Source organism: Schistocerca cancellata, chromosome 9 (genome assembly GCF_023864275.1).
Source record: "Schistocerca cancellata isolate TAMUIC-IGC-003103 chromosome 9, iqSchCanc2.1, whole genome shotgun sequence".
Taxonomy (NCBI): domain Eukaryota; kingdom Metazoa; phylum Arthropoda; class Insecta; order Orthoptera; family Acrididae; genus Schistocerca; species Schistocerca cancellata.
The window spans coordinates 167,003,525-167,029,650 of record NC_064634.1 but is presented as its reverse complement, the minus strand read 5'-3'; the positions used below and the strand labels follow the sequence as shown (position 1 = coordinate 167,029,650).

At 37.1% G+C, this 26,126-nt stretch overlaps 1 protein-coding gene across 2 annotated transcripts in view; it reads right to left on the bottom strand.

Annotated features, from left to right (window-relative positions):
- Nucleotides 1-1,767: 1,767 nt before the first annotated feature.
- Nucleotides 1,768-26,126, bottom strand: part of LOC126100237 (netrin receptor UNC5B) — a 345,034-nt gene continuing 320,675 nt past the window's right edge. For both annotated transcript variants that reach the window (XM_049910817.1, XM_049910818.1), the window contains 4 exons: nucleotides 17,504-17,650; nucleotides 16,591-16,859; nucleotides 10,698-10,799; nucleotides 1,768-4,945 (listed from right to left, as the gene is read on the bottom strand). In XM_049910817.1, coding sequence (XP_049766774.1) covers nucleotides 4,774-4,945; nucleotides 10,698-10,799; nucleotides 16,591-16,859; nucleotides 17,504-17,650 — 690 coding nt within the window. In that variant the 3' untranslated portion in view covers nucleotides 1,768-4,773. The remainder of the gene's footprint in view (nucleotides 4,946-10,697; nucleotides 10,800-16,590; nucleotides 16,860-17,503; nucleotides 17,651-26,126) is intronic.

Here is a 26,126-nt window from a genome sequence, read left to right as displayed (position 1 = left end):
TGTTTTTTTGTTATTTAATTCAATGAAACACATAAAAATAAGAGAGAAATAAATCAATGCCACACTCTGTCACAGTATCTGAAATAGTCAAATGATGCTCAGGCAGTTTACTGAGTCCATGCCTTTTTTTTAATAATAATAAAAAAAATGCAGACATTGTTTTCTGACTGTATAAATTCTAACAGGGAGAGTCAGAAGCAGAAAGGGCAGTCCAGTGTAGCGCTCGCTTCGGCATTTCCAGCACTGCGGTAGGCAATGGCTGCAGTATGAAGTATGACAGAGAGAGCACACTGGTGCCATCGCACACTAGTGCCATCGCAAAGAATTCTCATCTCTTTCTGTACAGAATGCATTATGCAGCTGCCTTCTAATTTGTACACCACTGTAGTTCACTGGATGCTGCAGAAACAAACAAATGACCTACTTTCTGGTGGTTCATGAACAGAGTCTAGTGCCCAACTGAGCTGTTTGAAGTGATCACTGACTGTTCAATACAAATGCAACCATGCTGCAGATGGTGTAAATCTACATCTCAGAGTTACAAAAGTGTGAGACTGCATCTCTTAAATACACAAACATGCAAGGAATTTGAGTATGAAACTATAGATGCACACAGAAAAAGCTACATACGTAAGTTGCTACTCTTCTAATGGGTTACAAACATCTTCATGAAAGGCACATGGCTGGATTCAAATCATAGCCTGACACAAATATTTTCATCATATCTTTCAACTTCTAGCATATGTATACTCAACTTTCTGTGAAAAATAATTTTGATTTTTAACGTCTCCTCATGTGTTGTTGACATCAATGACAGGTGATAATTTTGACTTCCAGTCAGAGAAGGGACTTCTTATCACATCATTTCAAGTTCAAACATGGCACTCCTTAGCTACTCACGAAAAAGAGTTCAGTAGTCGACGTCTCTTTCTATGTAGTGAGCAATGGTGATATGTGCAGTGTTCCACTCCCAGTCTGCACAGAAATCTTCATCGTATTATGTCTAGTTCAAGTATGTGCAGATTTTGCTACAGCTGAAAGAAACTCATATTTAACATCCATTTGTGTACAGAAAACAATGGCAATAGGTACCAGGTTTGAGTCCTGAGTACAGTAAAAATTACTCATTTGTCTCTTCATTTCAGGTTCAAACATCTCACCGCTGATGAAAATGTTCAATTCTGATATCTATTATGTGACTATGCTGTGTGAACAATGTGATCAGGTACTGGGTTCAAATCCTTGTCAAACACAAAACTGTACATCACATTATGTCAAGTTTAAACATCTGCATATTTTGTTACTTGTGAGTGAAACCATATTTAATGTCTTTTGTGATTAGTTGACGGGGAGATAGCTGCTGGGTAGGAGCATAGTCCAGTACAAAAATTTGTCATGTACCTTCAAGTTCAGATTTCCTACCTGATGCTGGCTAAAAATTGGATGTTTCACATCTCTTTATGACTAGTTTCATGAATGGGTTCATGTGATTACTTCCAGGAAACCACAACTATTTACAGCTCTGCCCTTCAGTTGAGATTGTGTTCCATTTCCAATTATTTCATTGGAACATCAAGCACTGTGCATTCTTTCTTGGAATGCATGTCTCAAAAATAAATATAGTTTATGGCACAATTAAATCTTATCTGAATGTTCAAAAACTCGCTGCAAAGCATTTACACACATAAATCAAGATATTATATTATGGTCTTCAGATTATATGAATTTATAGCTAGAACATTTGAAACATGAATTTTTAATGACAGCTTTATTTTATTATGGTTAAACTAAAGTACAGTTCTCTCATTATCTAACAGAAACACAAAATGTACATACATACAAGCAAAATAGTTCTGACTTTATGTAGAAACTCTGTACAAACATATTTACTCTATCTGTTTATATCTTTAATTGACTTTGTTACAATATAAAACAACTCTAAATATAAACGAATTTTAACAGCAGAACAAACAGTCCATCATGCGTGCTGGCCTAACAAGTGACAGTAAGCAGTAACAAAAGAAACATAAGCTATACACACATTACCATGTCTTACACAAAAACAACAGCAGCCCACACATTTAGGCATATACTTTCTTTTGGAATCTTCACACATCCAGTTTGAGACAGTTTATTTAAAGACATGTAAGTCAAAATTATATGTTATGGATTTTAAATGTATATGATGGTCACAGAAATCATGCACTTCTAAAACCAGTTAGAGTACATAATATTGTTTTATTTCTGAGCAGTAGTTTCTGAGCCTCCTGAATGATACACAAACAGACAGAGCTGCAGATAAGACAAGCATTTTTAGTTTGTACTTCTCTTTTCAAAGAACCTCATCTTCAAATTACCATTAAGGAAAATGCCAACATGAAACAACAGATTTGGGAACATGTTATTCAATACAAGGGGAGACTTGTTCTTTCTCTTGGAACAAATAAAGGAATTCCATTGTCATTAACAGTCTTCTGTGTTCTTATGTTACCAGCACAATAAATGAATAGATACAAAAGAGAAATGTAATTGCGTCACAACATTTCCCTTATTGTTTTGTAATCCTTTAGCTACTTAACAAAAAGAAACCGAACATAGGGTGTGATGGTAACCATGACACCGACTTTAAATTTTAAATTGATGTACCTAACAGGGGTTGAGAGGGTAGTTCTGCTGGCCCTGTGATGAATGACATGTTACCCCAATACAAGAAGTAAATATGCAGAAGCATACTTCAGAAGGTAGTGACAAAATTGAGCAACATTGAATTGATTAGATGCAGCAGTTCTGAGTAATTGTTTTAGTCCCACTACAGAGAAAATCATCTCACTGTACAAAAAATAATAAAGTCAGTTTACTATTACAATAGGTCCCTATTCCTCCAAGTGTACGTCAACCAGTCATTTAAATGTATAATCGCTAACACTTTACAGCATCACAGCTGATTTGTAAAACTGCAGAATTTCTATAGTTATATTTTACAATTTAAATATTTAACAATCACCATAGAATGACTCATGGATCAGAAGTGAGTCAAACATGTAACTGAAATGAAGGAAATGGAGAGATACACTAAATTTTGTACGAATCTTCGTTAGTCATAGCATGTCTGACTAACAAATTTTGCCACATTCATAGGCATGGGAAACTCTCTCTTCTTTAAAATCAAAATTCATGACATCTAATAAACATGTTTCCAATTAAGAAATAATTTACAAACATAACAGCAATATGCCTATTGAGGGTGCAGGGGGCAACACAAAATTCTATAATCATTGCAGCTTATCCAGTATATTAGAAGCACAAATGTAGTAAGAAGGTAAAACTGTAGATTATGTAATTAAGCTGTGAAAAACATTTTTCTTTAGTTGTTTTCTATCCATGAACGAGGTTTTGGAGACTGTAACACACCAGAAGATATTTAGAGCTATTCCACACACAAATGCTTACAAGTATTGATTTTATTTGTAAATATTGGCTGCAGGATGACAACTGTTGATTCTAAAGTGGTAAAATAGGCAGCATCCGAGGATTTCATTTGTTATATATTCAGTACTGCGATGTTAATGTTGCCTGACTGAAAACAGAAACTTTCATGAGATATTCACACAGCAAAGATGTTTAAACCTCAGAAGACACTATCTGATTTACAAAATTTAGTTGAGATCTACATGTTTGCAAGGCAGCTGGTATAAATCCAGGATGCATTAAATTTTGTCTTCCAGAAGCAGTGTGAAAGCTAAATATGCAGTGTTTATCCTAAAAGTGGAAACAGCTTCATTTTCAAGACAGTTCAAAAAGTAACATTATTTTCTGATATAATTTCCATATAATATTCACTGGTTTACAAAATCTTGTAACATTATCCAGTTTCCTCACATTGTGTACATTATTTTGATTTTCTGGGCAAAACTTTGAAAATAAATATAAAATATACTTATTTTGGTCCCAGAACTACTATATACTGGAGCTGATGGCTAATGAAGCTTCATCTGTGGACAAATAAGCGCTATTTTTGTACTTAGCGGATGCGCTATGGGTTTGACAATCCGTTAGATGTTTTTAAAAATAATTCAAATCCTGTCACCCTCTGCCAACTGCTGTTTATGAAATAAAACTGGAAATATGAGCATTAAAAAAATTCTGAATGTATCTGCAAAAATTACATTAATGTAAGGCACATTTCTTTCAGTATCAGCTGTGTTGTATTTATAACTCAAGATGAACTACATTGTCTTCATTACTCATACAGTATAAAAATGCAATACATATTTATGCTTATTGTAATATGACCTATTGTTTTGAACCCACAGGTAGTGTTACGTAATACACAGTAGTCATAATCCATATAACATCAATACTGTAGTGACTCAAAAAATACACAATATAACTTACAGATTCCAAATGTTCTTGATTCAAACTACTTTCTGTTAATTTCAATGAGCTTTTACACATACAACACTACATATGGATTCCTAAATCTCTGATTTCAGAATGTACTCTGTAACTAAAGAAGTCATAATTGTTTAATAGCTTTTTCCAGCACACTTTCATCCACAACACTATATGCACCGTAACAGTCTTAAAATGTATTACACAAATAGTTACTCCCACCAGTAAGGAGCTGTTTTCTGTGAAATATTCAGTCTCTATGGCAGGAAGCAGAACCTCATGTCTTAGCTTATTGGTACCTTCAGTTATCAGTACCACAAGAGTACTGCAGTGTCTGTAGAAAGTGCCAAAAGCAATTAATGTGTCTGTGTCTCTAAGCTTTTAGATCCAAGCACCGAGTTCTCGTTCAAGGAGAGCTGCAGCATCAGAGCGCCCCATCAGCCGCAGCACATTGAGCAGATCAGGAACAGCAGAAGGTTCCCTGTGCCTTGCTTCCCATAAATCCAGAATGTGCTCTGTGGGGCTAGCTTTAGTTGCAAAATAGTTGATGTACCTTTAAAAAAAAAAGAAATTGATCAGGCTTCCATGGAATGCTGAACACATACTCAAATAATTTCATTTTCAGTTATTAAAAGTGAGTTCATATATCTAGGACATGCCAAAAATGATAGAAAAACATTCCAAGGACTCCATACAGCTTTTCACTGATAAAGAAGTTGTTTTCTTGTTAGTATGGTGCTTGTTGCTTATGAAACAAATTTCAAGTAAAGGTAAATCTCAAATAATTTATGGTTTATACAACCAGTATTTGAGCAATATGTTGAAAGAACCTAATATCTTGCACTTCTCTACAGTGTTTATGTAACAACACATATTTAGATCTGTTTCTGCCCCTTCTTTATTAGCTGCAGTGGCAAAAGATTGAGTCTGTTTCTGTCTCTAGCAAACTAGTGACTAATATAACTGTCATGAAACAGATCAATATACAGGGTGATTCTACGATAATTTTACAAACTTTCTGGGATGATGGAAAAGGGTAAATGTGTCAATTTGAGGTAGAGGACTTTGGTCCAGAAATTACTGAGATGAATGTGACAAGAAACAAATGTCCAGCAAATATGACCTTTAAGAAGCATACCTTAAAGCTATGAGCACTTCTTCATCTCTTCTAGGGAACAAGTGCTCATAGCTCATAAGGTAATGCATTTTAGAGCCCATAGTTTTACACATTTTTTGTTTTTTTGGTCCCTACTACATACTCCCAAAAACTGGAAAGCAAAGAGCTTGCAGTAGAAGAGGTCAATTGTCAGAGGCATCAGAACAATTTTTGCTTATAACTATTGTCTCTTGTGGTTAGACACTGGACTCGCATTCGGGAGGACGACGGTTCAATCCCGCGTCCGGCCATCCTGATTTAGGTTTTCCGTGATTTCCCTAAATCACTCCAGGCAAATGCCGGGATGGTTCCTCTGAAAGGGCACGGCCGACTTCCTTCCCCATCCTTCCCTAATTCGATGAGACCGATGACCACGCTGTCTGGTCTCCTTCCCCAAACAACCAACCAACCAACTATCGTCTTGTCATTTCTGGAATATGGTTCCTTACCTCAAATTGATACAATTACCCTTTTCCATCATCCCTGAAGGTTTTGTAACACTATCCTGGAATCACCCTGCATATGCAGAGCCTCAGGCTGTTGGCCAGGTGTGACACCAGTTGTAGTCTAGATCATCATTCACAGTGTAACAAGAGTTGCAAAAGAAGGACAGGACTAAAGTAATGCTTTATATTTTCCGTCTGCTTAGGTTTTGTAGTAATGTAACAAATCTGATTTTTTACACTGGTATTCCAATGTTCTATACCCTTTGAAAATATCAGCATATTGTAGCAATAGTTTTAACATTTGAGAAAATGGCTAATATTGTGCATATCAGATGAAAGGCTATTGTAGAATTTCTCATTATCGAAGATGGAACCAGTATTCACATTCATGATGGAATGAACAATGTTTTAGAGGATCCTACATTGGACAGCAGAATGGCAAAATTTCAGCATTTGTATCTGTAAGGAAGCTAGTGGGTGAAAGCCATTGGCAGATTGAAAGCATAGCAGCTGATTTTGTGCTGCAGTTACTGCACCACAGATTCAGTGATGCTTATCATCACGTATCAGTTGACCAAGTGTATCACTAGTTTTCAGTTTCTAAAGACAATTGGATTATCATTAATGATAAAATGGGGTAACTTAAAGATTTGCATTGTTGAGTGCTGGGAATGCTGATCAACCTGAAGAAAGAGATGAGGGAAACTGTAAGTACATACTTCTCATGATGCTTCAAAGCAGGAGAATAATCCTTTTCAGACATATAATGGGGTACCCAAAAGAAACCAAACTATTTTCTTTTAATGGCAAATGAAATGACACAATTTCAGAGACTTTACTGGTCTCATACAGATATGATTTTATTTTTTAATGTGTTTGTTCACATTTTAAGCACAAACCTTCAACCCCTTTCAAAGTACCCTCCACATGCACTAATACACTTGTCTAAAGCTTTATTCCATTTTTTGAAACATTGGTTAAATTCATTTTTCTGATACTTGACAGTGCCCTGTCATTTTTTTCCTTCACCTCAGAAACATCAGCAAAATGCTTTTTTTTTTATTCCATGAAACAAAAAAAGGTATATGGGACATGGTTGGGTGAGTATGGAGGAGTGAGGTACGGGGGGTCATATCATTTTTTGTCAAGAACTGTCATAGAGACAGGGCTGTGTGAGCAGGGGCATTATCATGATATAAAAACCAGTCACCTGACTGCCACAAATCACGCTGCTTCCACCACACATTATTGCTTAGGCTTTCCAAAATTTTCACGTAGAAAGCTTGGTTAACTGTCTGACCCCCAGGGAGGGGATGTGGGAAATATCAGCATTATTTTAATGTTTGATTTCACTTGACAAGCTTTGTTTGGATGAGGCATCTTGAAATGTCTTCCACTGGCTTGATTTTTGCTTTTATTCAGGATTGTAATCACAGCATCAAGTTTCATCACCTGTGATCATTTCTGAAAAAGTTTGGGTCATTTTGGGGCTGTTCTTTCCAAGCACAGCATGTTTCAATGCGACCTTGTTTTTGCTCAACAGTCAGCAGTCATCTCATGAATTTGGTGGCCTACCTTGCCTTTCCCAAATCATTTGTCAAAATTTTGCACTGAACTCCATCTCACCCCGACAGCTCCAAAATTTCTTCAATAGTCCACTGCCAATCTTTGTTAATGTTTACATGAATGCTTTCAACATTTTCAGATGTTTGAGCCATGAAAGGATGACCAAAATGAGGTTAATATTAATTGACATTTCATAATTTTTGAAACAATAAAACCACTCAAACACTTAAGTTTTCTCCATAACATCATCCTTTTATGCTGTTTTTAACATTTCAGGAATGTCTGTTCCACTTTTTCTAATCAAAGGTGGAATTTCTGTGTCAAACGCTGTTCATGAAATCAGCCACTGCAAAAATGACAATTACTATAAACTCTGCCAAAACTAGTGTTGACCTTCCTCAGTGAAGGTTGTCAGCTTACTGACTCTGCAGTGTTCACCCTATGCACTCCTAGTGGCAAAATGCAGAATTAAAAAAGCTCTGCCCACCGAAAAATCAGTTCTATTTCTTTTGGGTACCCCCTCATATGATGGTGGGTGGCATACGAGCTGTTTCCACTGAATTTTAAACCAGAAAGGCAGTCACTGTGCGTAATTTCACTAACCTAGAAATCTATAAGAAATATGACAGAAAGTATCTTTTAGGATCAGGAAGATTTGAACTCATTGGATTTTTGAAGGGGGTTAAACAATCTATACTATGCAGTACATCAGTACCTTGAATAAACTTACAACACATCTTCGCCAAGTCTGAGGAATAGAGGCAGAGATTTTTATCATATTGGAATAAACAATGGCTGTGTGTAAAGTACATATCTTTGGATGGAGAAGAGGGAGTGGGTAGGGGAATGATGGTCTAAAACTCAACTTTGCACATTTGTTAGTCCTTCTCTACATAAAATTCCTCTATGTTTATACATTTTCCCTAGTAATGATCTCAAAAGACAAACAGTACAATTCTTCCAAAGTATGTTTTACTTGCAGGGAGGGGGAATTTGTGTGTTTCTAATATTTGCTCTATCTTCATTTCTGGTTGATAATGGTGAAGCCAACAGTTTTTCTGCTGCAGATGTCATGCACTGCTCCCTTTAAATGGGCATAACAAATTAGAGATCCATTGGGCTGGTATTTTCATCACAGGCAGTAAATTGTGCAGATTGTTATTCAATGATTCTAATGACAAATTCTCTGATAATCGTTTGGAGGCTAACAAAGAGAAAATGTACTGAAATACAAAGAGCAAAAGAAAATTAACCATCGTGAGGAATATGTGTCATACAAATAAGTCATAAGATCCAAATTTCCTCCATTCAGGCAACACAAAAGTTTCCAAATTTTGGCAATCATTTGTTCCTCTATCAGAAATGATCTGACTCTTCTTGATGGGTTTTCAAGATGAGCATAATGAAACTATCTTATCCACATTTTCACAGTCTCATACACAAAAATAATTTAATTGTAAATTTTCTTCGCCAACTTCCCTTGCAAATGCAAGTACCAAATCACTGCATATGTGGTCTCACAGCAATGTCACAAAGTGACACACCTCAGAAATACTTACATTAAAGGTAAGTAACTATTCATTATGACTGTGATAATATGCCAAGTAAATTTACTTCACTTTCTTGTGAATACAGCCCTTTTCCCACAAGCATTCAGCACTTAAAGGTTTCACACATGTGGATATGACTGTGTGATACCAAGCTTAAAAAGATATATACTATGGATTTCCATAAGCATTCACTTGCCCCTGAAATATTATTTACAGTGAGAGCCTTTCATACGATACACAAGCACTACCTGTACCATACGTGTCACCTAAAAGTGATTTGCTGACATTATGTTAAATGCTGCAAAACTGGCCCAGAATTTGAGCTCAGTTAGTTAAGATCAAACTTTTACATTGAGCAAAAGATCAATTAATTGCAGTAAATTAAAATGTACATGATAGCTTTCCATTTATTTAATTAGTTTTGCTCTGGCTTAAATTCCATATTCTGTCTTGAGTGTGTGACATACAAATAGTTAAAAACATGAATAGAAACAAGAACCTTATTCCTCTTGTCAAGGAGGCTGTGGTAGAGAAATCACAATGGTATTAGCATAGTTTTCATGACAGATATTGCCTCCAGTATTTTGATAGAATGACAACTGTCTGTATAGGTCTCCAGTGTCAGTATACCTTTATTGTAAATCATTAATTTGGTAGAATTTTCTGACTTGTTTATCTCACTCACACTCCTCAGTATGTATAATTTTCTTTTGCTCTTAGTATTTTAATATGTGTCTGACATCACTTTTTTGTTATAGTTTGTTAAGTAATAGCTGCAGTTTTTCTAAGAAATATTTTTCCAGTATTTCCATTATTTTATTTAGTTGGAAGAGTTTTCATTCTGTTCTTTCATAGATTCCTTCATCATGCTATTATTATTTTTTTACTGAACTTAGTAGAGCTATGTCATATTGTTTTAGCATTTGACTTAAGAAACTATGCACTCTGCACATTGTTACTCCATTCTGTGCAAGAAACTATGCACTCTGCACATTGTAGCTATGGGAACCAAAGCAAAGCCCATCTACACATTTATGAGCAACTGGATTTTTTTCATTGCTTTCAATTCCAATGATGAGATGTCGGTCAGGTAATGTGCTGTAGCTTAAGATATGTTTGTCGGATACAGTCTGTGCACTATAGGGCAGAAGAATGTTCTATAACAGGCAGAACATTACGTTAAACATCTCTAGTAAACAAGTAATATCTATTGCTCATTTGTTGTCTACTCTGATACGAGCTAGTACCTCTTAAATGATTTCTTATTTCTATTTTACACTGTATTTGTGTTCACAACCTCATATTTACATCTGTTACTTTAAAGCCAAAAAGTTTTTTACACTTCTTTATATTGATTAGTGAGTATATAATTCCCTTGACTTGTATGTTATTTTTTTTAAATTAAGTCACTGAGGGATTATTATTAAAAACAATAGTTTCACTCTTTGTTCTCTTTGATGCATAGGATGAGTTCTAATTTTCTGCTTTACGTTTTAATGTTTATTCAAAACTGATTTTCTTTTGCATTAAGAATACTACCATGATTATGATTAATACTTATATACAGAAATGAAAAGGACAAACTACCTGTCAACACCCAGTTGTCGAGCAAGCATACGCCAGTCATTTCCCCTTGCATTTGGAGGATCTAGGCTCTTAGCCAACTGCTTGCAGACTGCGCGCGGCACCCTGAAAAATAAAATGTAATTTGTTATGATTAGACTAGCAAGGTGGATATTAGAGGACAACAGTAGAATATATACAACAAAAATACATCTTGTATTTTATCTGTAATATGCATTAACTAAAGTCTGTCACGCACATTGTTACAGTTAGATAATTGTACAAGTTATTCCAATTGTACTCACTGATAATGTAGTCATAGGATACCACAACATTATTTGAAATTCTGAGAGTAACAGGGATAAAATAGAGGGAGCAAAATGTTATCCACAATTTGTCTGGAAACCAGACCACAGTTGTAGGACTCGAAGGGAAGCAGTTATTGAGAAGGGAGTGGGGCAAGGGTGTAACTTAAACCCAATGTCATTCAATCTTTCCATTGAGCAAGCTGTGTAGGAAACCAAGGAGAAATTTAGAAATGGAAATAAAAACTTTGAGATATGCTGATGACATTATAATTCTGTCAGAAATGGCAAGGGACATGAAAGAGAAATGTAGATGGAACTCATAGTAAATATCATTGGAGATAAAGTAACAGCTAACTATACTCTTTGAATGAATTATTTATTGCATCATAATTAGTTCTGGACCTTGACATATCATCAGAAGATAATGAGAATTTCTAATTCAAATTTCACATCAGTGTCTTGAGAAAAGGTTTTAATTTATACGTTACTGTATGGAGATCTGTATCACTGATATAAGACAAGGAGAACATGAGCTAGACTAAAGGCAAGATCAGTGTATGATGTTGTACATAAAAGTCAAAATCAGATAAAATGTATATTTCCGCAGGACAAGTTCAGTGATTCAGATTTGAAATTTGTAGGTAGTGTGATGTAATGATGATACAACCTATAAGCACAATTTCTAATAAAACTAAGAATTTGCTAATTTTTTAAATGTTTGACCTCAAAAAGTAGTTACACTAAACGTGATGTATCATATTGTAAGATGAAATGCTTCAGAAATGTGGAAACAATAAACTGGAATGCGGAAGTTGGGAATCTCCAGATATTCAAAAACAAAATAAAACAGTATTTTGTAACATTTAGCAGAACATTTGGATTGTGAGATGAAAATTCTGGTTAACACCAATGTTAGTAGTATAATGATTTCTGACATTGCCAGAACATAGACCTATGTAGCAGTGTAGTCTGATATCGATGAAATTAAATGACTTATTGGTATGAAGTAATAGATAAAAACAGCATCTGAATAATGCAAGAGGAAGAGTAGTAACTCTTTTTTTAAGTAGCTACTTTTCCCATAATATAAAGTACCAACCAAAATTTTCAGTGTAAGTAGATTAGCACTAGTCATCATTTTCAGTGGTTTATTCTGACAGTTAATGTATAACTTGAGTGATTTCACATCCATAAATGCCCTCCTTCATGATGTACTCATAATTAATGGAATATGGTGTGTGACTGAATGAATTAATTTGGCACAATTTTTAACCTTACAGAACATCTACATCACACTCGGCAATCTACCCAGTTGTGTGTGGCAGAGGAAACTTCTGGTACCACTAACTGATCCACCCTACCCTGTTCCATCTACAAATGACAAGTGGGAAGAATGATTGTCAGTAAGCCTCTGTATTAATTCTAATTTCTCAAATTTTCTTGTCGTGGTCATTTTGGGAAATGCATTTGGGAGGAAATAATATGTAGTCTGACTTCCTGGAAACTGTTCTCTCAAAATTTCAATAGTAAATCTCTACATGATACACAATGCCTCTTTTCTAACGTCTGCCACTGGAGTCCATTGAGAATCTCTGTAATATTCTTGTTCTGAATAAACAAACATGTGACATTTGTTAGATCTTGTCTCTCTCTCTCTCTCTCTCTCTCTCTCTCTATCTATCTATCTATCTATCTATCTTTCCTAGGATTCCTATCTGGTATAGATCATATACTGGTGAACAATACTCAAGAATCGGTGGGAAAAGTGTCATATAAGCTACTTAGGCCTACTTCATGGATGAGTTATATTTCCTCAAGATTCTTCCTCTGAAGAGTCTGCCATCTACTTTTCCTACTTTTGTTTCATGTAGCTCTGGACAACTACTCTTCAATATATTAGAGTAAATACTGTTTCCAGCAGTTTGTTATCAATAATGCAGTTGTATAGTAGTGCATTTCTTTTCCTATGTGTGTGCATTATGTTACATTAAACAATGGAAAATCCAGGATGGAATGTAACAGTATTATGAAACATGGAGATGCTGAGTGGCTGGAGCCAGAGATTGTTGTCATCTGTGTGTGACGTGTGTGTGTGTGTGTGTGTGTGTGTGTGTGTGTGTGTGTGTGTGTGTGTGTGTGTTTTGTCTGTTTTTGACAAAGGCCTTGTTGGCCAAAAGCTAACTTCTTGACAGTCTTTTTGTTGTGCCTTTCTGTGACTTGATATGTTACATTTATTCATGTTCAGAGTGAACTGCCAGAGCCTGTACCATTCATTAATCCTCTGCAAGTCATTCTGCAGATCAGTACTATCTTCTGGGATTGCTACTTTCTTATACACAATTGCATTATCTGAAGACAGTCTTAAATAGCTTCTGACACTTTCCACTAGATCATTTATAAACTGTGTAAACAGTAACAGTCCCATCACACTTCCTTGGTGTATTCTGAAAATTACCTTTACCTGTGTCAGTCTTGTTCTGTTAAGGGTGATGTGTTGAGTACTGTCTGCAAGGAAGTCTTGAATGCAGTTGCAAATCTGGTCTGATACTAGACAAGCTCATAGTTTTTTTCAATAACTGACAGTTGGGTTGGTGTCAAATGCCTTCCTGAAGCCAAGGAACATGGTATCAAACTGAGCGCTATTGTAAACAGCTTTATGGATCTCATGGAGGAACAGAGTCAGCTGAATGAAATTTTCACTCTGGCACATTGTGTGCAATGATACGAAACTTCCTTGCGGATTAAAATTATGCAGAACTGAGACTTGAACTCCCGACCTTTACCTTTCATGGGCAAAGCTATCTGAGCTATGCAAGCACGACTTATGACCCATCCACACAGCTTTACTCCTGCCCGTACCTAATCTCCTACCTATCAAACTTTGCAGAAGCTCTCTTGCGAAACCTGCAAGACTAGCAGTGCTGGAAGAAAGGATATTGCAGAGACATGGCTTAACCACAGCCTGGGGGTGTTTCCAGAATGAAATATCTGCAGCCAAATGTGCACTGACATGAAACTTCCTGGCAGATTAAAACTGTGTTGCAGACTGAGGCTCAAACTTGGGACCTTTGATTTTTTTTACAGGATGTCTCTCCAAAAAGAGTTCAGACAATTTCTGTGGAGTTCCAGCAGATATCTGCAATTTAATTTTTGCATTGTATAGCTAGAGTCAGTGCAAACAAATAGTGCTCATCTCGTTTTTCACGTGACGACCAGTGTTGACGGAAAATGTTAGTCTTTTCTCATTACAAATAGAATGTTTTTTAACATGGAATTTTACGTGCCCATTCAATAGAGTGGTCCCAGATTAGTCTAGTGGAATATTTGTTTTATTAATGTGTATTAATAGGGACCATAAAACTCCAAGAATAACCAGTAGTCCAGCAGTGCCCTTCCACTGCCAAGCATGGAGCGCTGCTGAGTTACTGCTGCATTGCTGTTTATCCTTAATGTTTTATTACCCCTATTACTACATATTGATAAAATGAATGTTGTATTAGACTCTATCAAATGGGCATGTAAAATTATGCTTTACAAATAATTTTCTAACCAACACTTTCTGTTGATACTGAGCAGTAATTGTTCGGGCTGACTTCAGGTGTACAATCCAGAAATGAAATTGTGAATATCTGCTGAAATACCACCTAAAATGCACATGATGACTCTTAGGATAGACACCCGATAGGGGAGGTTTTTGTTGTCCAAAAAGTATCATAATACTTGAGCATAAAACATGTTCCATAATTCTACAATAGACTGACGTCAATGATATAGGCCTATAATTATGAACATATGTCCTATGGCTCTTCTTAAAAATGGGAATGGTCGGCACTTTCTTCCCGTCACTAGGTATAAAGGATATATCAGAAAGAATCATCCAATTTAGAAAATCATAACTATTACATTATTTGAGATATATCCATGAACAACAGACTGTTGGAAAGAACAAACTCTTGAGTTTCACATGATTCCTGCTAGATAGCATCAGTAAAAATGATGTCCGGACAACAAAAAGCTTTTTTTGTTCTACATTTTGCACAGTGCGTGTCAGTAATAACTGTAGATTCTGACTTTTGCACTAGGTATCAGTGGATCCTCTTACAGCACAGAGCATTAGATGATGGCATGAACAATTCAGAGAAACAGGTTGTTTGAGTAAAGACAAATTGCAAGGCCGTCCCTGATTATCTGACACAGATGTCGAATGCATCCGCCATAGTTTCACAAGGAGTTCACAGAAATCCATTCGCTGTCCTTCATTTACCAGCAGGATAGGGCACTGCCACACTGGCATCTGGAAGTGTGAGAATTTTTAAATAAAAGTATTACTGGACAATGGATCGGTTTCACTCGACCAAATGATTCAGCCTTACATTACCGGCCTCCAAGTTCATCAGACCTGACTGTATTATTTCTTTTGGAGGTTTATAAAAGAATCTATGTGTGTCTGTTACTAACAACAATGAATGAAATGAGACATCACATAACAGCAGCTGTAGAAGCTGTAACTCAAGACATGCACATTGAAATATGGGAACAATTTGAATACTGCATTGACGTATGCTGTGCATTTCAAGGAAGGGGACATATTGAACACCTATGAAAAGGTATGAAAAAACAAAACTTTTTGAGTTTCCCATTCATCACAAAACAAAATTCATTGTAGATGTTTACTAGTTTCAGAAATATAGATGTGTCAAAATGGATTATTCTTTTTGACACACCATGTAGTTTATTGCTCCACCAAACTACAATAAACTGCTACTAGCAAGGTAGCAAGCTCTTTCACATAATCTTACAGCTATCTCATCTGGTCATGATGCTTTTCTACTACTAAGCAACTATAGTTGCTTTTCTATTCTGTGATCAGTAACCTCACTATCTGCCATTTTGATGTTTATATGATGGGAGGGACTGTGTTACGATCTTTCATGGTGAAACAAGTTTGGAAGACTGAATTCGGTATTTTGGCCTTCTCTCTATTGTCTGCCATTTCAGTGCCACTATAGTCACTGAGTGAATGAGTGGAGGATTTTGAACGGCTTACTCATTTTATATAAGACCAAAACCTCTTAGGCTTTTTACTCAGATTGATTGACAAAATTTTGATTTAAAAGTCATTGAACACTTCTCTCACTGTTCTCCTTACACTCATTTTTCTTTGTTCAGCTGGTGCCAAGCAACAACATAACAACGTTTTGTGTGATGAAGACAATGACATGAAAAACAGTTTCAATTTGATATCTTTCAAAATACTCCACATAGTTTCTGTCTTTACTTTTTGTGCCACTGATGAGTTACACACAGCAAACATTTTCGTCATTACAGTTTAGGACTTTGTGGCACAATTATTAAGCTAATGGGTTATTTTTAGTTTTGTTTTATTCTAAAGTACTCAAAATAGTGAGGTATTAGGAATACCTTGATTAACATTAATCTATTAGTATCCTTGAGTTTTTTCAGAGGCATCTCATGAAATCTGGTGGGTAAGAAACCATCAAAACTGCCAGACAATTTGCAACTATAATTACCACATAATTTTGCTAGTACTCACAGTGCAATTTCAATGCATTGTAAAAGGAAATAATGGAGACAATTAATATGTGTACCTGAAGGGTGAATGTGAAGCACTAGCTGGGGATGACCTCAGAGAGCTGCAACCACTGCTTGTAGTAACAGTCAGAGTGGTGAGGCCAGGGGTTAGGGGCACTGCACCAAGGTCAGGCTGCACCCTTAGGACAACCTTGCTGTTGTTACCCTGCTGGCATGCTGCTACTGAGAGTGACAATGGCTGTTGTGGCACTGTTGAGCGTTCCAGTGAGAATGAGCAGTGCAAGTGGCCATGACTTGGGTTCCACACATGCTGGAACGGTATCTCCTGAAACAGAGAGATGAACAACACATCATATATAATGGTTTTTCTAAAAATCTTAAATCTACCTATGACTGTTCTCTTTGTAGAACATCTGACAAAAGTGCACCAGATGAAAAAAATCACGCATTACAGCGAGAGAAAACAGGCAATCTCTCACTGTTTAGAGAAATTGTGAAGCATAAAAAGAAGTTATTGAGCACTAATCAGATTTTGGAAAATAATAGTACAATTTTAAATTACCTATGTTCTAAAACTATCAAAGAAGAGCGTGACACTGCAAACAGCTTTAAAATGGACAAAGGAGTTTTTATAATGCAGGATTAAAATTATTTTACAAATTTTTTCTCCTAATGTCCACATTAATGCTTTCTGAAGGAAGATTAAAATTTAAAGTCCTGTCAATGATAAGGTCATTAGAGATGAAACATAAGATCAAATTAAGGAAGAACAGGGAAGGAAATTAGCAATGCCCTTTTAAAGGGCACTATCTCAGCTTAATTAAAACATGTACAATATGAATTTGGGCAGCCAGACAGAAATCTGAACTGTTGACGTGCTTTATAATGTACTATCAGAAAGCGCTTCAGATCCTCACAAAATATATGCATAGTGTACATGAAATAGAAATCTAGGGTACTATATCTCACCTGATGTCCAGCTTGTGGTTTGCTGTGCCAGCCAGGTCCAACATCTTCAAGGCTCAGTATGAGGGGTCCACCACCATCCTCAAAGTGCAAGGTCCTAGGAAGGTCCAGCAACTGTGCACCCAATGTTGCCTCTTCACGTTCCACACTCTAAAGTGAAATTGTGTATTGTAAGCCTTCAGATATACTGTGACATGCCAATTACATTTAAAGGAATATGTATTGTATGACATAATATCTTCCATAGGATTAATTATAGTAAATATAGTGTACTCGCAATTATTAATCTGGGTATCCAGTTTGCTGATTATTTTTCTCTAGCAAACTGCAATAAGCAACTCACCCCATGACAATGACTGCCAATTCTATTGTTTAAGTGGCTGTGTGATGACAAAGTACCATTTCATTGTAATCGGCCAGTCTGTTCAGTATAACTGAAAACAAACTCAGTTTTCTGTCGTTAATTGGCATGTGAGTGTCAACAAAGCAAATTAAAAGAAATTTGATAAAGAGATGATAGAGAAACAAGATGTGTTGACATTAAAACAAAAGTTAGAATTAATCAAAAGATCTGAGAAGGGGAAACTGCTAAAATACTAAGTGCTGATTATGGCATTGGAATTCAAATTCCTTGTGAAATTAAAAAGAATAAGCAGAAAATACAGAATTTTGTCGGGAAAAAACATAGAAAGATCTGTCTATCTCTGATGAATTAGATGCTGCTCTTATGCAGTGGTTTAGCCACAAACGAGCAGAAGATCTTATTGTTTCAGGTACGATGTATGCCAAGAAAGCTAGATCTTTTTATGAAGCTCTAGGGTTAAAGAGAGAATTTAATGCATCATCTGGTTGGCTAACCATACTCAAACAAGTGATGGCATTTGCAAACTTCCTGTGCAAGGAGAGAGGCTAGTTCAAATGCTGCGGCAGCTGGTTCCTTCTGGGAAGAGTTCCAGAAATTTGTGGAAGAAGAGAATTTCACACCAAACCAAATTTATAATACAGACAAAAGTGGTCTGTATTGGAAGAGTCTACCATCCAGAAATTTTGCTTTTAAGAGCTAAGTTTGTACTCCTGAATGTAAGTCATCTGAAGAAAACATTACAATTTCAAGCAAAGCTAATGCATCTGGGACCCACAAAAAGGAACTATTAGTGGCTGTAAAATCAAAAAACCCTCAAGCACTCAAGGATATTGCAGCTAAGGATCTTCCTGTGCATTATTACGACCAAAAAGGAGCATGGATGGGTAGTGAAAATTTTCAAATGCTGGTACCACACACATTTTGTACCACAAGTTCAGCGAGGTCTAGAAGAGAAAAGATTGCTACAGAAGGCTGTTGTATGGCTTGATAATGGCCATTCACACCCGAATGAGATGATTCTTGCATCTGATGATGGTCTCATCGTAAATAAGTTTTTACTTCCTAATGCACTGGTAAAATGGCTTTACTGGACTGGTCTAGTGAGAATGCTGGTTGATGAGGATGATTTCGTGGTATTCTGAAAGAAACGGACATATTGTAGATGCCATACCTGGGATTTCTGATGCCTGGCAGGAAGTCTGGCAAGATACACTAGTTCAATCAGGAAGGAAAATTCTTTCAGATCTGGAAGAAAGTGATTTTCAAGGTTTCAGTGATGAAAAAATAACAAATGCACAAATAATGAATCTGGTAATGGGTTTAAATGGTTTTGAAGATGTCGACGAAGAAAACTTGAATGAGTGGCTGAAGATAGTCACTGTGGCACGGCTTCCGTTACATGAGTGACACTGAAATGCTGACTGCTGCTTCATAACAAAACAAAGAAGAGGATAGTGAATGTTAAATTGGGCATGAAAAGAGTGACCCTGTCAGTTGTTGTACTACATTGTGATGTGTTGATAGTTTCCTGGGTTATATGGGCCAGAGGGGGTTTCAGTACAATGATATTATTGCTGCAAGAAAAATTTGAGCGCAGTGCAAAAAAATGTCAGCTCCTCTCAGAAGCAGACCAACATCAAAAACTATTTTAAGAAATAAACAGGCCTAAGTATCTATGCACACAACTTTCGAACAAAGAATACACTATTGAAAACATCTCAATTACTCGCGCTTTTCCATTATCATGCATCTTCTCCCCCACATTACCCCAAATAATCAGGAGTGTACTGTATTTAGTAATTGATGGTTGCCATTTGTTCTTCACTATTGTTTTTATGGAGAAGCTGTGGTCATTATCTAAATGCCATCTCAATTACATAATCTTCATATGTGATAGTTTGTTTGTATGGTGCTATTTTATTTATTTACCCCCAAATTCATAGAGAACTGGCCTAGAAGGATTTGTTCATTCAGTATATTTTTAGTAAAGAACTACTTGTATTTAGTAGGTGACTCCAGTGTTTAGGAAATCGAGTAAAGGAATAGGTAACGATTCACAGTTCCTTGCAAAGGTTATGAAATTGGTCAAATACAAAATTGTTTCTCATACAGGTAAACACAATGCCAGTGAACATGACTGACAAATTGAAACTGTATGTTAATAGGAGCTCAAACCAAAATACTTTGATAAAGAATATGTTAACAAGTGTAGTATCTGAATGTATCTTATCGAGCTTTAATTTGTCAGTAATCCCTTCCGTAAGTCGCAAACTATGCGGAATTGCTGAAACACCAAATAAAAGTTTTAATTGAGACATTAATGTTGTCACACCTAAATGACTTAAAAATAAAGAAGCTGGAATACCAGCTTTCTTTCATTTGTTACCGTCATATGTTGTCTCATTTCAAAGTAATTCATTAAGCCATACTAAAATTTTCAGAGTGTTGTGGTGTAAATTTGAGATTCTAATTACTACTTATTATTATATTCGTCCCTTAATGACATAACTGATTTCTCTCTCTTTCAGACCGATAGCTCAGGTCACAGACTCAATTGTGGGCAGAAGAACAATCTGCATAAATTATTGAGGTCATTTAATTTGGCCCATAAAGGTGCTGGTTATCCAGGAACACACATTTTTAACAACTTTCTAGTAACTGCAAAAATGTTAGTTACTAGTAAAGTAAAATTTAATAGAAGCTTAAGGGATTTATTAATAGCCAGCTCCTTCCACTTTATTGTGAAATTTCTTAGTAGAACTATTTTTTACTTGTTTCATGTCCTTGAGTACTTGGGATTCTGGAAGAAATTTTAGAATATCAGTACTTGTGTAAACACTTATCTCGTATTTCAGTTCTTGTGACATCTAACTTATACCCTGAAATCCAATCTGTCCTATTCCATTTGCATATATGTTAACTGAAAATAAATTGGCTGTCTTAGTGACAGAAAATGCTAAAAGTAGACAAGGAAAAATGAGGAAACAGCTCCGAGGAATGTGGAATATGTCAAGGAATGTTGCTCCTATGATCAAAATGGCTGGAATGCTGCTCCATTGCATATTGCACCTGGATAGTCAGATAAAAGCCTGCAAGAGCAGAAAAATCAACTTGTACTCATGTAAGCAAGAAGTGTTTATACTATTTGGTATGCACCCTAATCTCTCTTACCTGGTTTGTACAATGCCTAAGCAAGATATATGATGGGCACAGCAGTATTTTTTGCTTGAATACTGATTCTTTAAATTTACCCACTGAGATCATTGTCATCTTTTCTCCTATGATTCTTTTTAATTTATGTTAGATATGGATTATACTAATCTGTGCCTCTGAATTTTTCCAGTGTCTACTGCCATGTTTACTTTATAACACCAAACAAATGGGCAGTACTGAAGAAATGACTGCACTATGTCTTTTCCGTAGTTTCATTTACAGATGCACTACACAGTTTTTACATACTTGAGCATCTTCTCTGTATGGTTCTATGTAATTCTAAAGCTGGCTTTTTCACAGTCTTGTGGGACTGACACCCAGCTTAACCACAGTTAAATTGCATGTTTTTGGTCTTTGATTTTGCTTTATCAGTTAAGATTACATGTGATTAATAAAAATGTCTCCTGAGCACTGTTGCACACCTCTCAGCCCTTATACGAATGTGCGGTGTCTGTTCTTTCAGATATGTCCGAAGGAACAGACATCATGTGGAATCCAGAGTTATGGTACATATAATGTAAATTGAAGGTGGAGGTGGAGAAAGGAAAGGAAAGGGCAGGAACTAATGATATCAGCTGCACTGGGACTTTATGCAGAATCGGTGTCGCTGAGTGAAAATGTGTGCCAGACCAGGACTCGAACCAAGGATCTCCTGCTTACTAGGCAGTTGTGTTAACTGCTGTATTACCCAGACACAGTGTTAACTGCAAATGAGCAGATATCTCGGCTGACTCACACACCCACCTAGCGTCACCATTTATCCCTAGCCCCCCATTCACATCCTCCATGCTCGTTACTTCTGGATTTCCACTGGAGGTTGAACGTAAATGTGCATCTCCACTGATAGTTGTAGATTTGTAGTCTATCGAGGCTTATCAGTCATATGAATGTGTGGTATTTGTTCTTTTGGACGTATCTGGTAGGACAGACATCACATGGAATTTATAGTTGTGACGGAGAAGGGAAAGGAAAGGAAAGGAAAGGAAAGGAAAGGAAAGGAAAGGAAAGGGGGGGGGGGACTAATATCAGCTGCATCCAGGCTTTACGTGGAATCAACGGTGATGAGTGATAATGTGTGTCAGACCAAGACTCGAACTGAAGAACCATCAGCACAGATGTAAATTTACATTTGACCTCCATCAGTAATCTAAAATTAACGAGCACGGAGGAATGGACGGGAACTGCAGATAAGAAATCGCACTAGGTGGCAGTGTGAGCATTTCCAATTAACACTATGTCCAGGTGGTGCAGTAGTTAACACAACTGTCTAATAATCAGGAGATTCTGGGTTCGAGTCCTGGTGAGGCACATATTTTCACTCATCGCCACTGATTCCGCATAAAGTCCTGATGCAGCTGACATCATTAGTTCCTTCCATTTCCTGTTCTTTCCTTTCCCCCCTTCCATATCAACTTCACTGATTGGTTGGAAATGTAGTGAACAAAACTTCACATTGTTGAGTGGATATACGAAGTCTTTCTGCAAAATGTCAGGTCTTCTGCTGTTTACCAACTATTTTTTTGGTCTTAAAAGAAAGTGACATTCTTTAGTAAATATCTGTATGTCACAAGAGAATCGTAAATAATCTGCCCTGAGATACTTCTCAACCAGTCACCAAAACTGTACCTGAAGGGAAAATCACACAGGTGTGATGATAAAACATCAAATATAACTGTTACCCAATGAAGAAGGAACCGATTCCACCACTGTTGCTACATCTGAGAAATTTTCAACGATTTTGCTTTTGAAGCAAAAGTAGTTACAGTTACAGAAATGTTCATCCACTGGAAAGTCAAGTGAATTGTAATAATGTGCGAATCATCAGACTCCACACAAAATTGTTAGGTGACAACAAAATTGCCTGTCATAAGAAGAACAGACAACTACAAAGATATATGTTTCTCATGCATGAAATGTGAGTTTTTATATTATCTTGGTTTCAGTGTTATAAGCTGCAATTATTCACATAATCAAAAGTATTTCTTCAAGAATAAGTTATAGTTTCTAGCATTGAGATTTGGCGGTTTTTACATTTATTTCACCACAGTTCAGACTGCCAAGAATTCTTCCGGGTTGTATGACCATGGTCCATGGATCTTCAATCCCTGATGTCCAAAGCTACATTGAGCATCTTCGTGGTGCTCGTGGTTATGCTGAGTTCTTGCCGACTGACAAGTCGGGAGTTTTTTTTTTCCTTTATTACGCTGCTCTGCAGCCTACAGACTTTTTAAAACGTAAGAAGAAGATAAGAATCAATAAAAGGAGGTGATAAAACGGTGACTTAAATTGGAAAATGGCGGAAAATTGTGGAAAGTTAAAACATAAAGCAAAAGGTTGGCAAAGTGAATAAAATACACAGGAAGCAGACATGTAACATAGTAGACAGACAATTAAAAATCATAGCGACAGTCTGGTTTCTTTTCGCAAGAGATATAAAATCACACCCAGTGACAGTATGATGTCCGTTCACAACACTTCGGAAAAGACATACAACACTGAACACCCACTGTAAACACTGCACTAACATGTCGGCACAAAGAGGACACACCATAGTCTAGGGCAGATGGGGGGGGGTGACCATAGACAGATGAGGGGGAAAAAAAGGAGGGAGGAGAGGAAAAACGAAAGGGGGGGAACCTAAGGAGGGACAGGACTCATAAGGGGGGGAGGGGCAGGGCAGAGGCAAATGGGAAAAGGCAGAGGAGGGAAATGCAAAAGGACTCAGGGGAGAGAAGGGGGGCAGAGAGAGGGTACGTGGGGAAAAAAGAGGATGGAAGGGGGGAGAGGGAGCCCAGGAAATGGACGGAGGAAAGGACGGGGGGGGGGGGGGTGAGGATCAGAGTTGATAGGAGGGATAAATAGAGGGAGAGAGGGCATCATCCAGGAAGGGGAGCTGATGGAAGCCACCTTAGGAAAGGAGATGAAGGGTGTAGAGATGGAGGGTAGGGGGACACAACAGTGAAGATGTGACAGGGGGTGGGGATGGGAGAGGAGAGGGGGTGAGGGGGATCAAGGCAGTGGGAGGTGTAGAGCATGTGGATATGTTCGAGGAATAGGAGCAGATGGGAGAAAGGAATGAGGTCATAGAGGATGTGTGTGAGGGATGGGAGGCATATACGGAAGGCAAGGTGGAGTGCATGACGCTCAAGGGTCTGGAGGGACTTATAGAATTTGGGGGGTGGGTGGGGAAGATGTCCAGGCGGGACAAGTCGGGCATCGAAGATGGCCTAAATACCATGGAAAGTGGGAGTGGTCTGGATTTCACGTGATAGCATTGATAAACCTTGTCAATGATAAAATATAACTATCAATCATAGTACGTCAAAGATAAAAACTTCTCATCTATTCTGATCTATTCTGTAGTGCCACTGTCCATATATCGCTGAGTTTCATAGCTTCTTCTTTTCTGTTAAAATTATCCCCAAGTTTACCCAGCTAGCACTCAAGCTTATTTCAAGGTGGATATTGAGTTTACGTTCAGTTGAAAATTCAAGATTGAAAAATCAACCTGTTACACAGTTTACATCAAGCTGTAAAAATTTAGCTTGAATTAAAATAATTTTCCCAAGCTTGAAATAAACTGTAATTTCCCTGGAAGGCTGTACAGCAGATGCGCGCGCAGCATAGCTTCCATAGACGTCCACGGGAAGCGCCACAAGCGTTTATAAGCCGTGACGTAAGGGTGTTGTCATGTGTGACGTCATGACGGCGCGGAGTTTGGTTTGAGTGCGGCTGTCTCCAGTTCTGTTTTATCTTATTTTATTTACTTTTCTGAGCCTTGCTATGTTTACGGCCATTTTACCTTTGTGACGCGCGTTAATGGTTGTGGTCTGTTGACAAGTTTGTTTTATACTAGAAAACAGTTCGGTACGTTAATGTTACAAATGTTAAATATTACGTAACGTAAAGTTACGTTTACAGCCATTTTACCTTTGTGACGCGCGTTAATGGTTGTGGTTCGTTGACAAGTTTGTTTTATACTAGAAAACAGTTCGGTACGTTAATGTTACAAATGTTAAATATTACGTAACGTAATTAATTAGATTCAATAAATTCAGATTAATATTTATATAGCTTAAAACAAGCTGTAAATACCAGGCTGTATTCCACGTGTGTAGATACAGCTGGAGCCAAGCTTGATAAGTCAAGCTTGAAATATAGCTTGAACTCTGCCAACTTTGATGTTTATTTCAAGCTAGAATCCAGCTAACAGGCTTGAATATTCCAGCTTTGATCAAGCTTATATACTTGAACTTTACAGCTGGAAACAAGTTTGAAACCGGCTTACTGTGCTATCTGGGTACATACAGGGTGGCGCACGAAATGCTTTACCATTTTGTTTTTGAATATAAACTTTATTGTCAATGCAATCTGAAAGGAACATGTACTACAATGAAGAGCTGTCCATGGAGATTTGTTCTACCTCAGCACATGCTCAATATGTCCACCATTTCGTTTCCTAACTTCCTTCAAACGAACACTGAAGTTAGTGATTACCCTACAGCACATGTTTTCCGTAATTTCACTGCAAGCTTGAAGAATAAGTCTTCTGACCTCCATTAAATCACGTGGACATTTCGGGAAATTTTTTTCCTTTAGGTACGCTCAAAGCAAAAAGTCACATTGATTGAGGTCTGGACTATCGGGGGCCCAGTTTTGTCCATCATTGAAGCAACATGGAAACCTGAGTGAAATTATCCACATGTCGAAATGCTCGTGTAAAAACTCCACTCGCTGTTCGCAGTTTCTTCAAAGAAAAAGAGTCCAATAAGTTCGTGACTGGAAATTGCTGCCCACTCTGTAATCCTCGGAACATAATGTTGCCGTTCATGAAGCACTTGTGGGTTTTCACTGGCCCAAAAGCGTACATTTTGTTTCTTAACCGCACTGTCTAAGTGACACTGCACCTCGTCTGGAAACCAAACGTTGTTGAGAGTTCTGCTGCTTGTGTTCTTCAGTGAGCTTCTGTGCACAGGTCATCTTGTATGGGTACATATGGAGGTCACTTTTAAGAATGCGTTGAATGGAGCGTCTGGATATTCCCAGTTG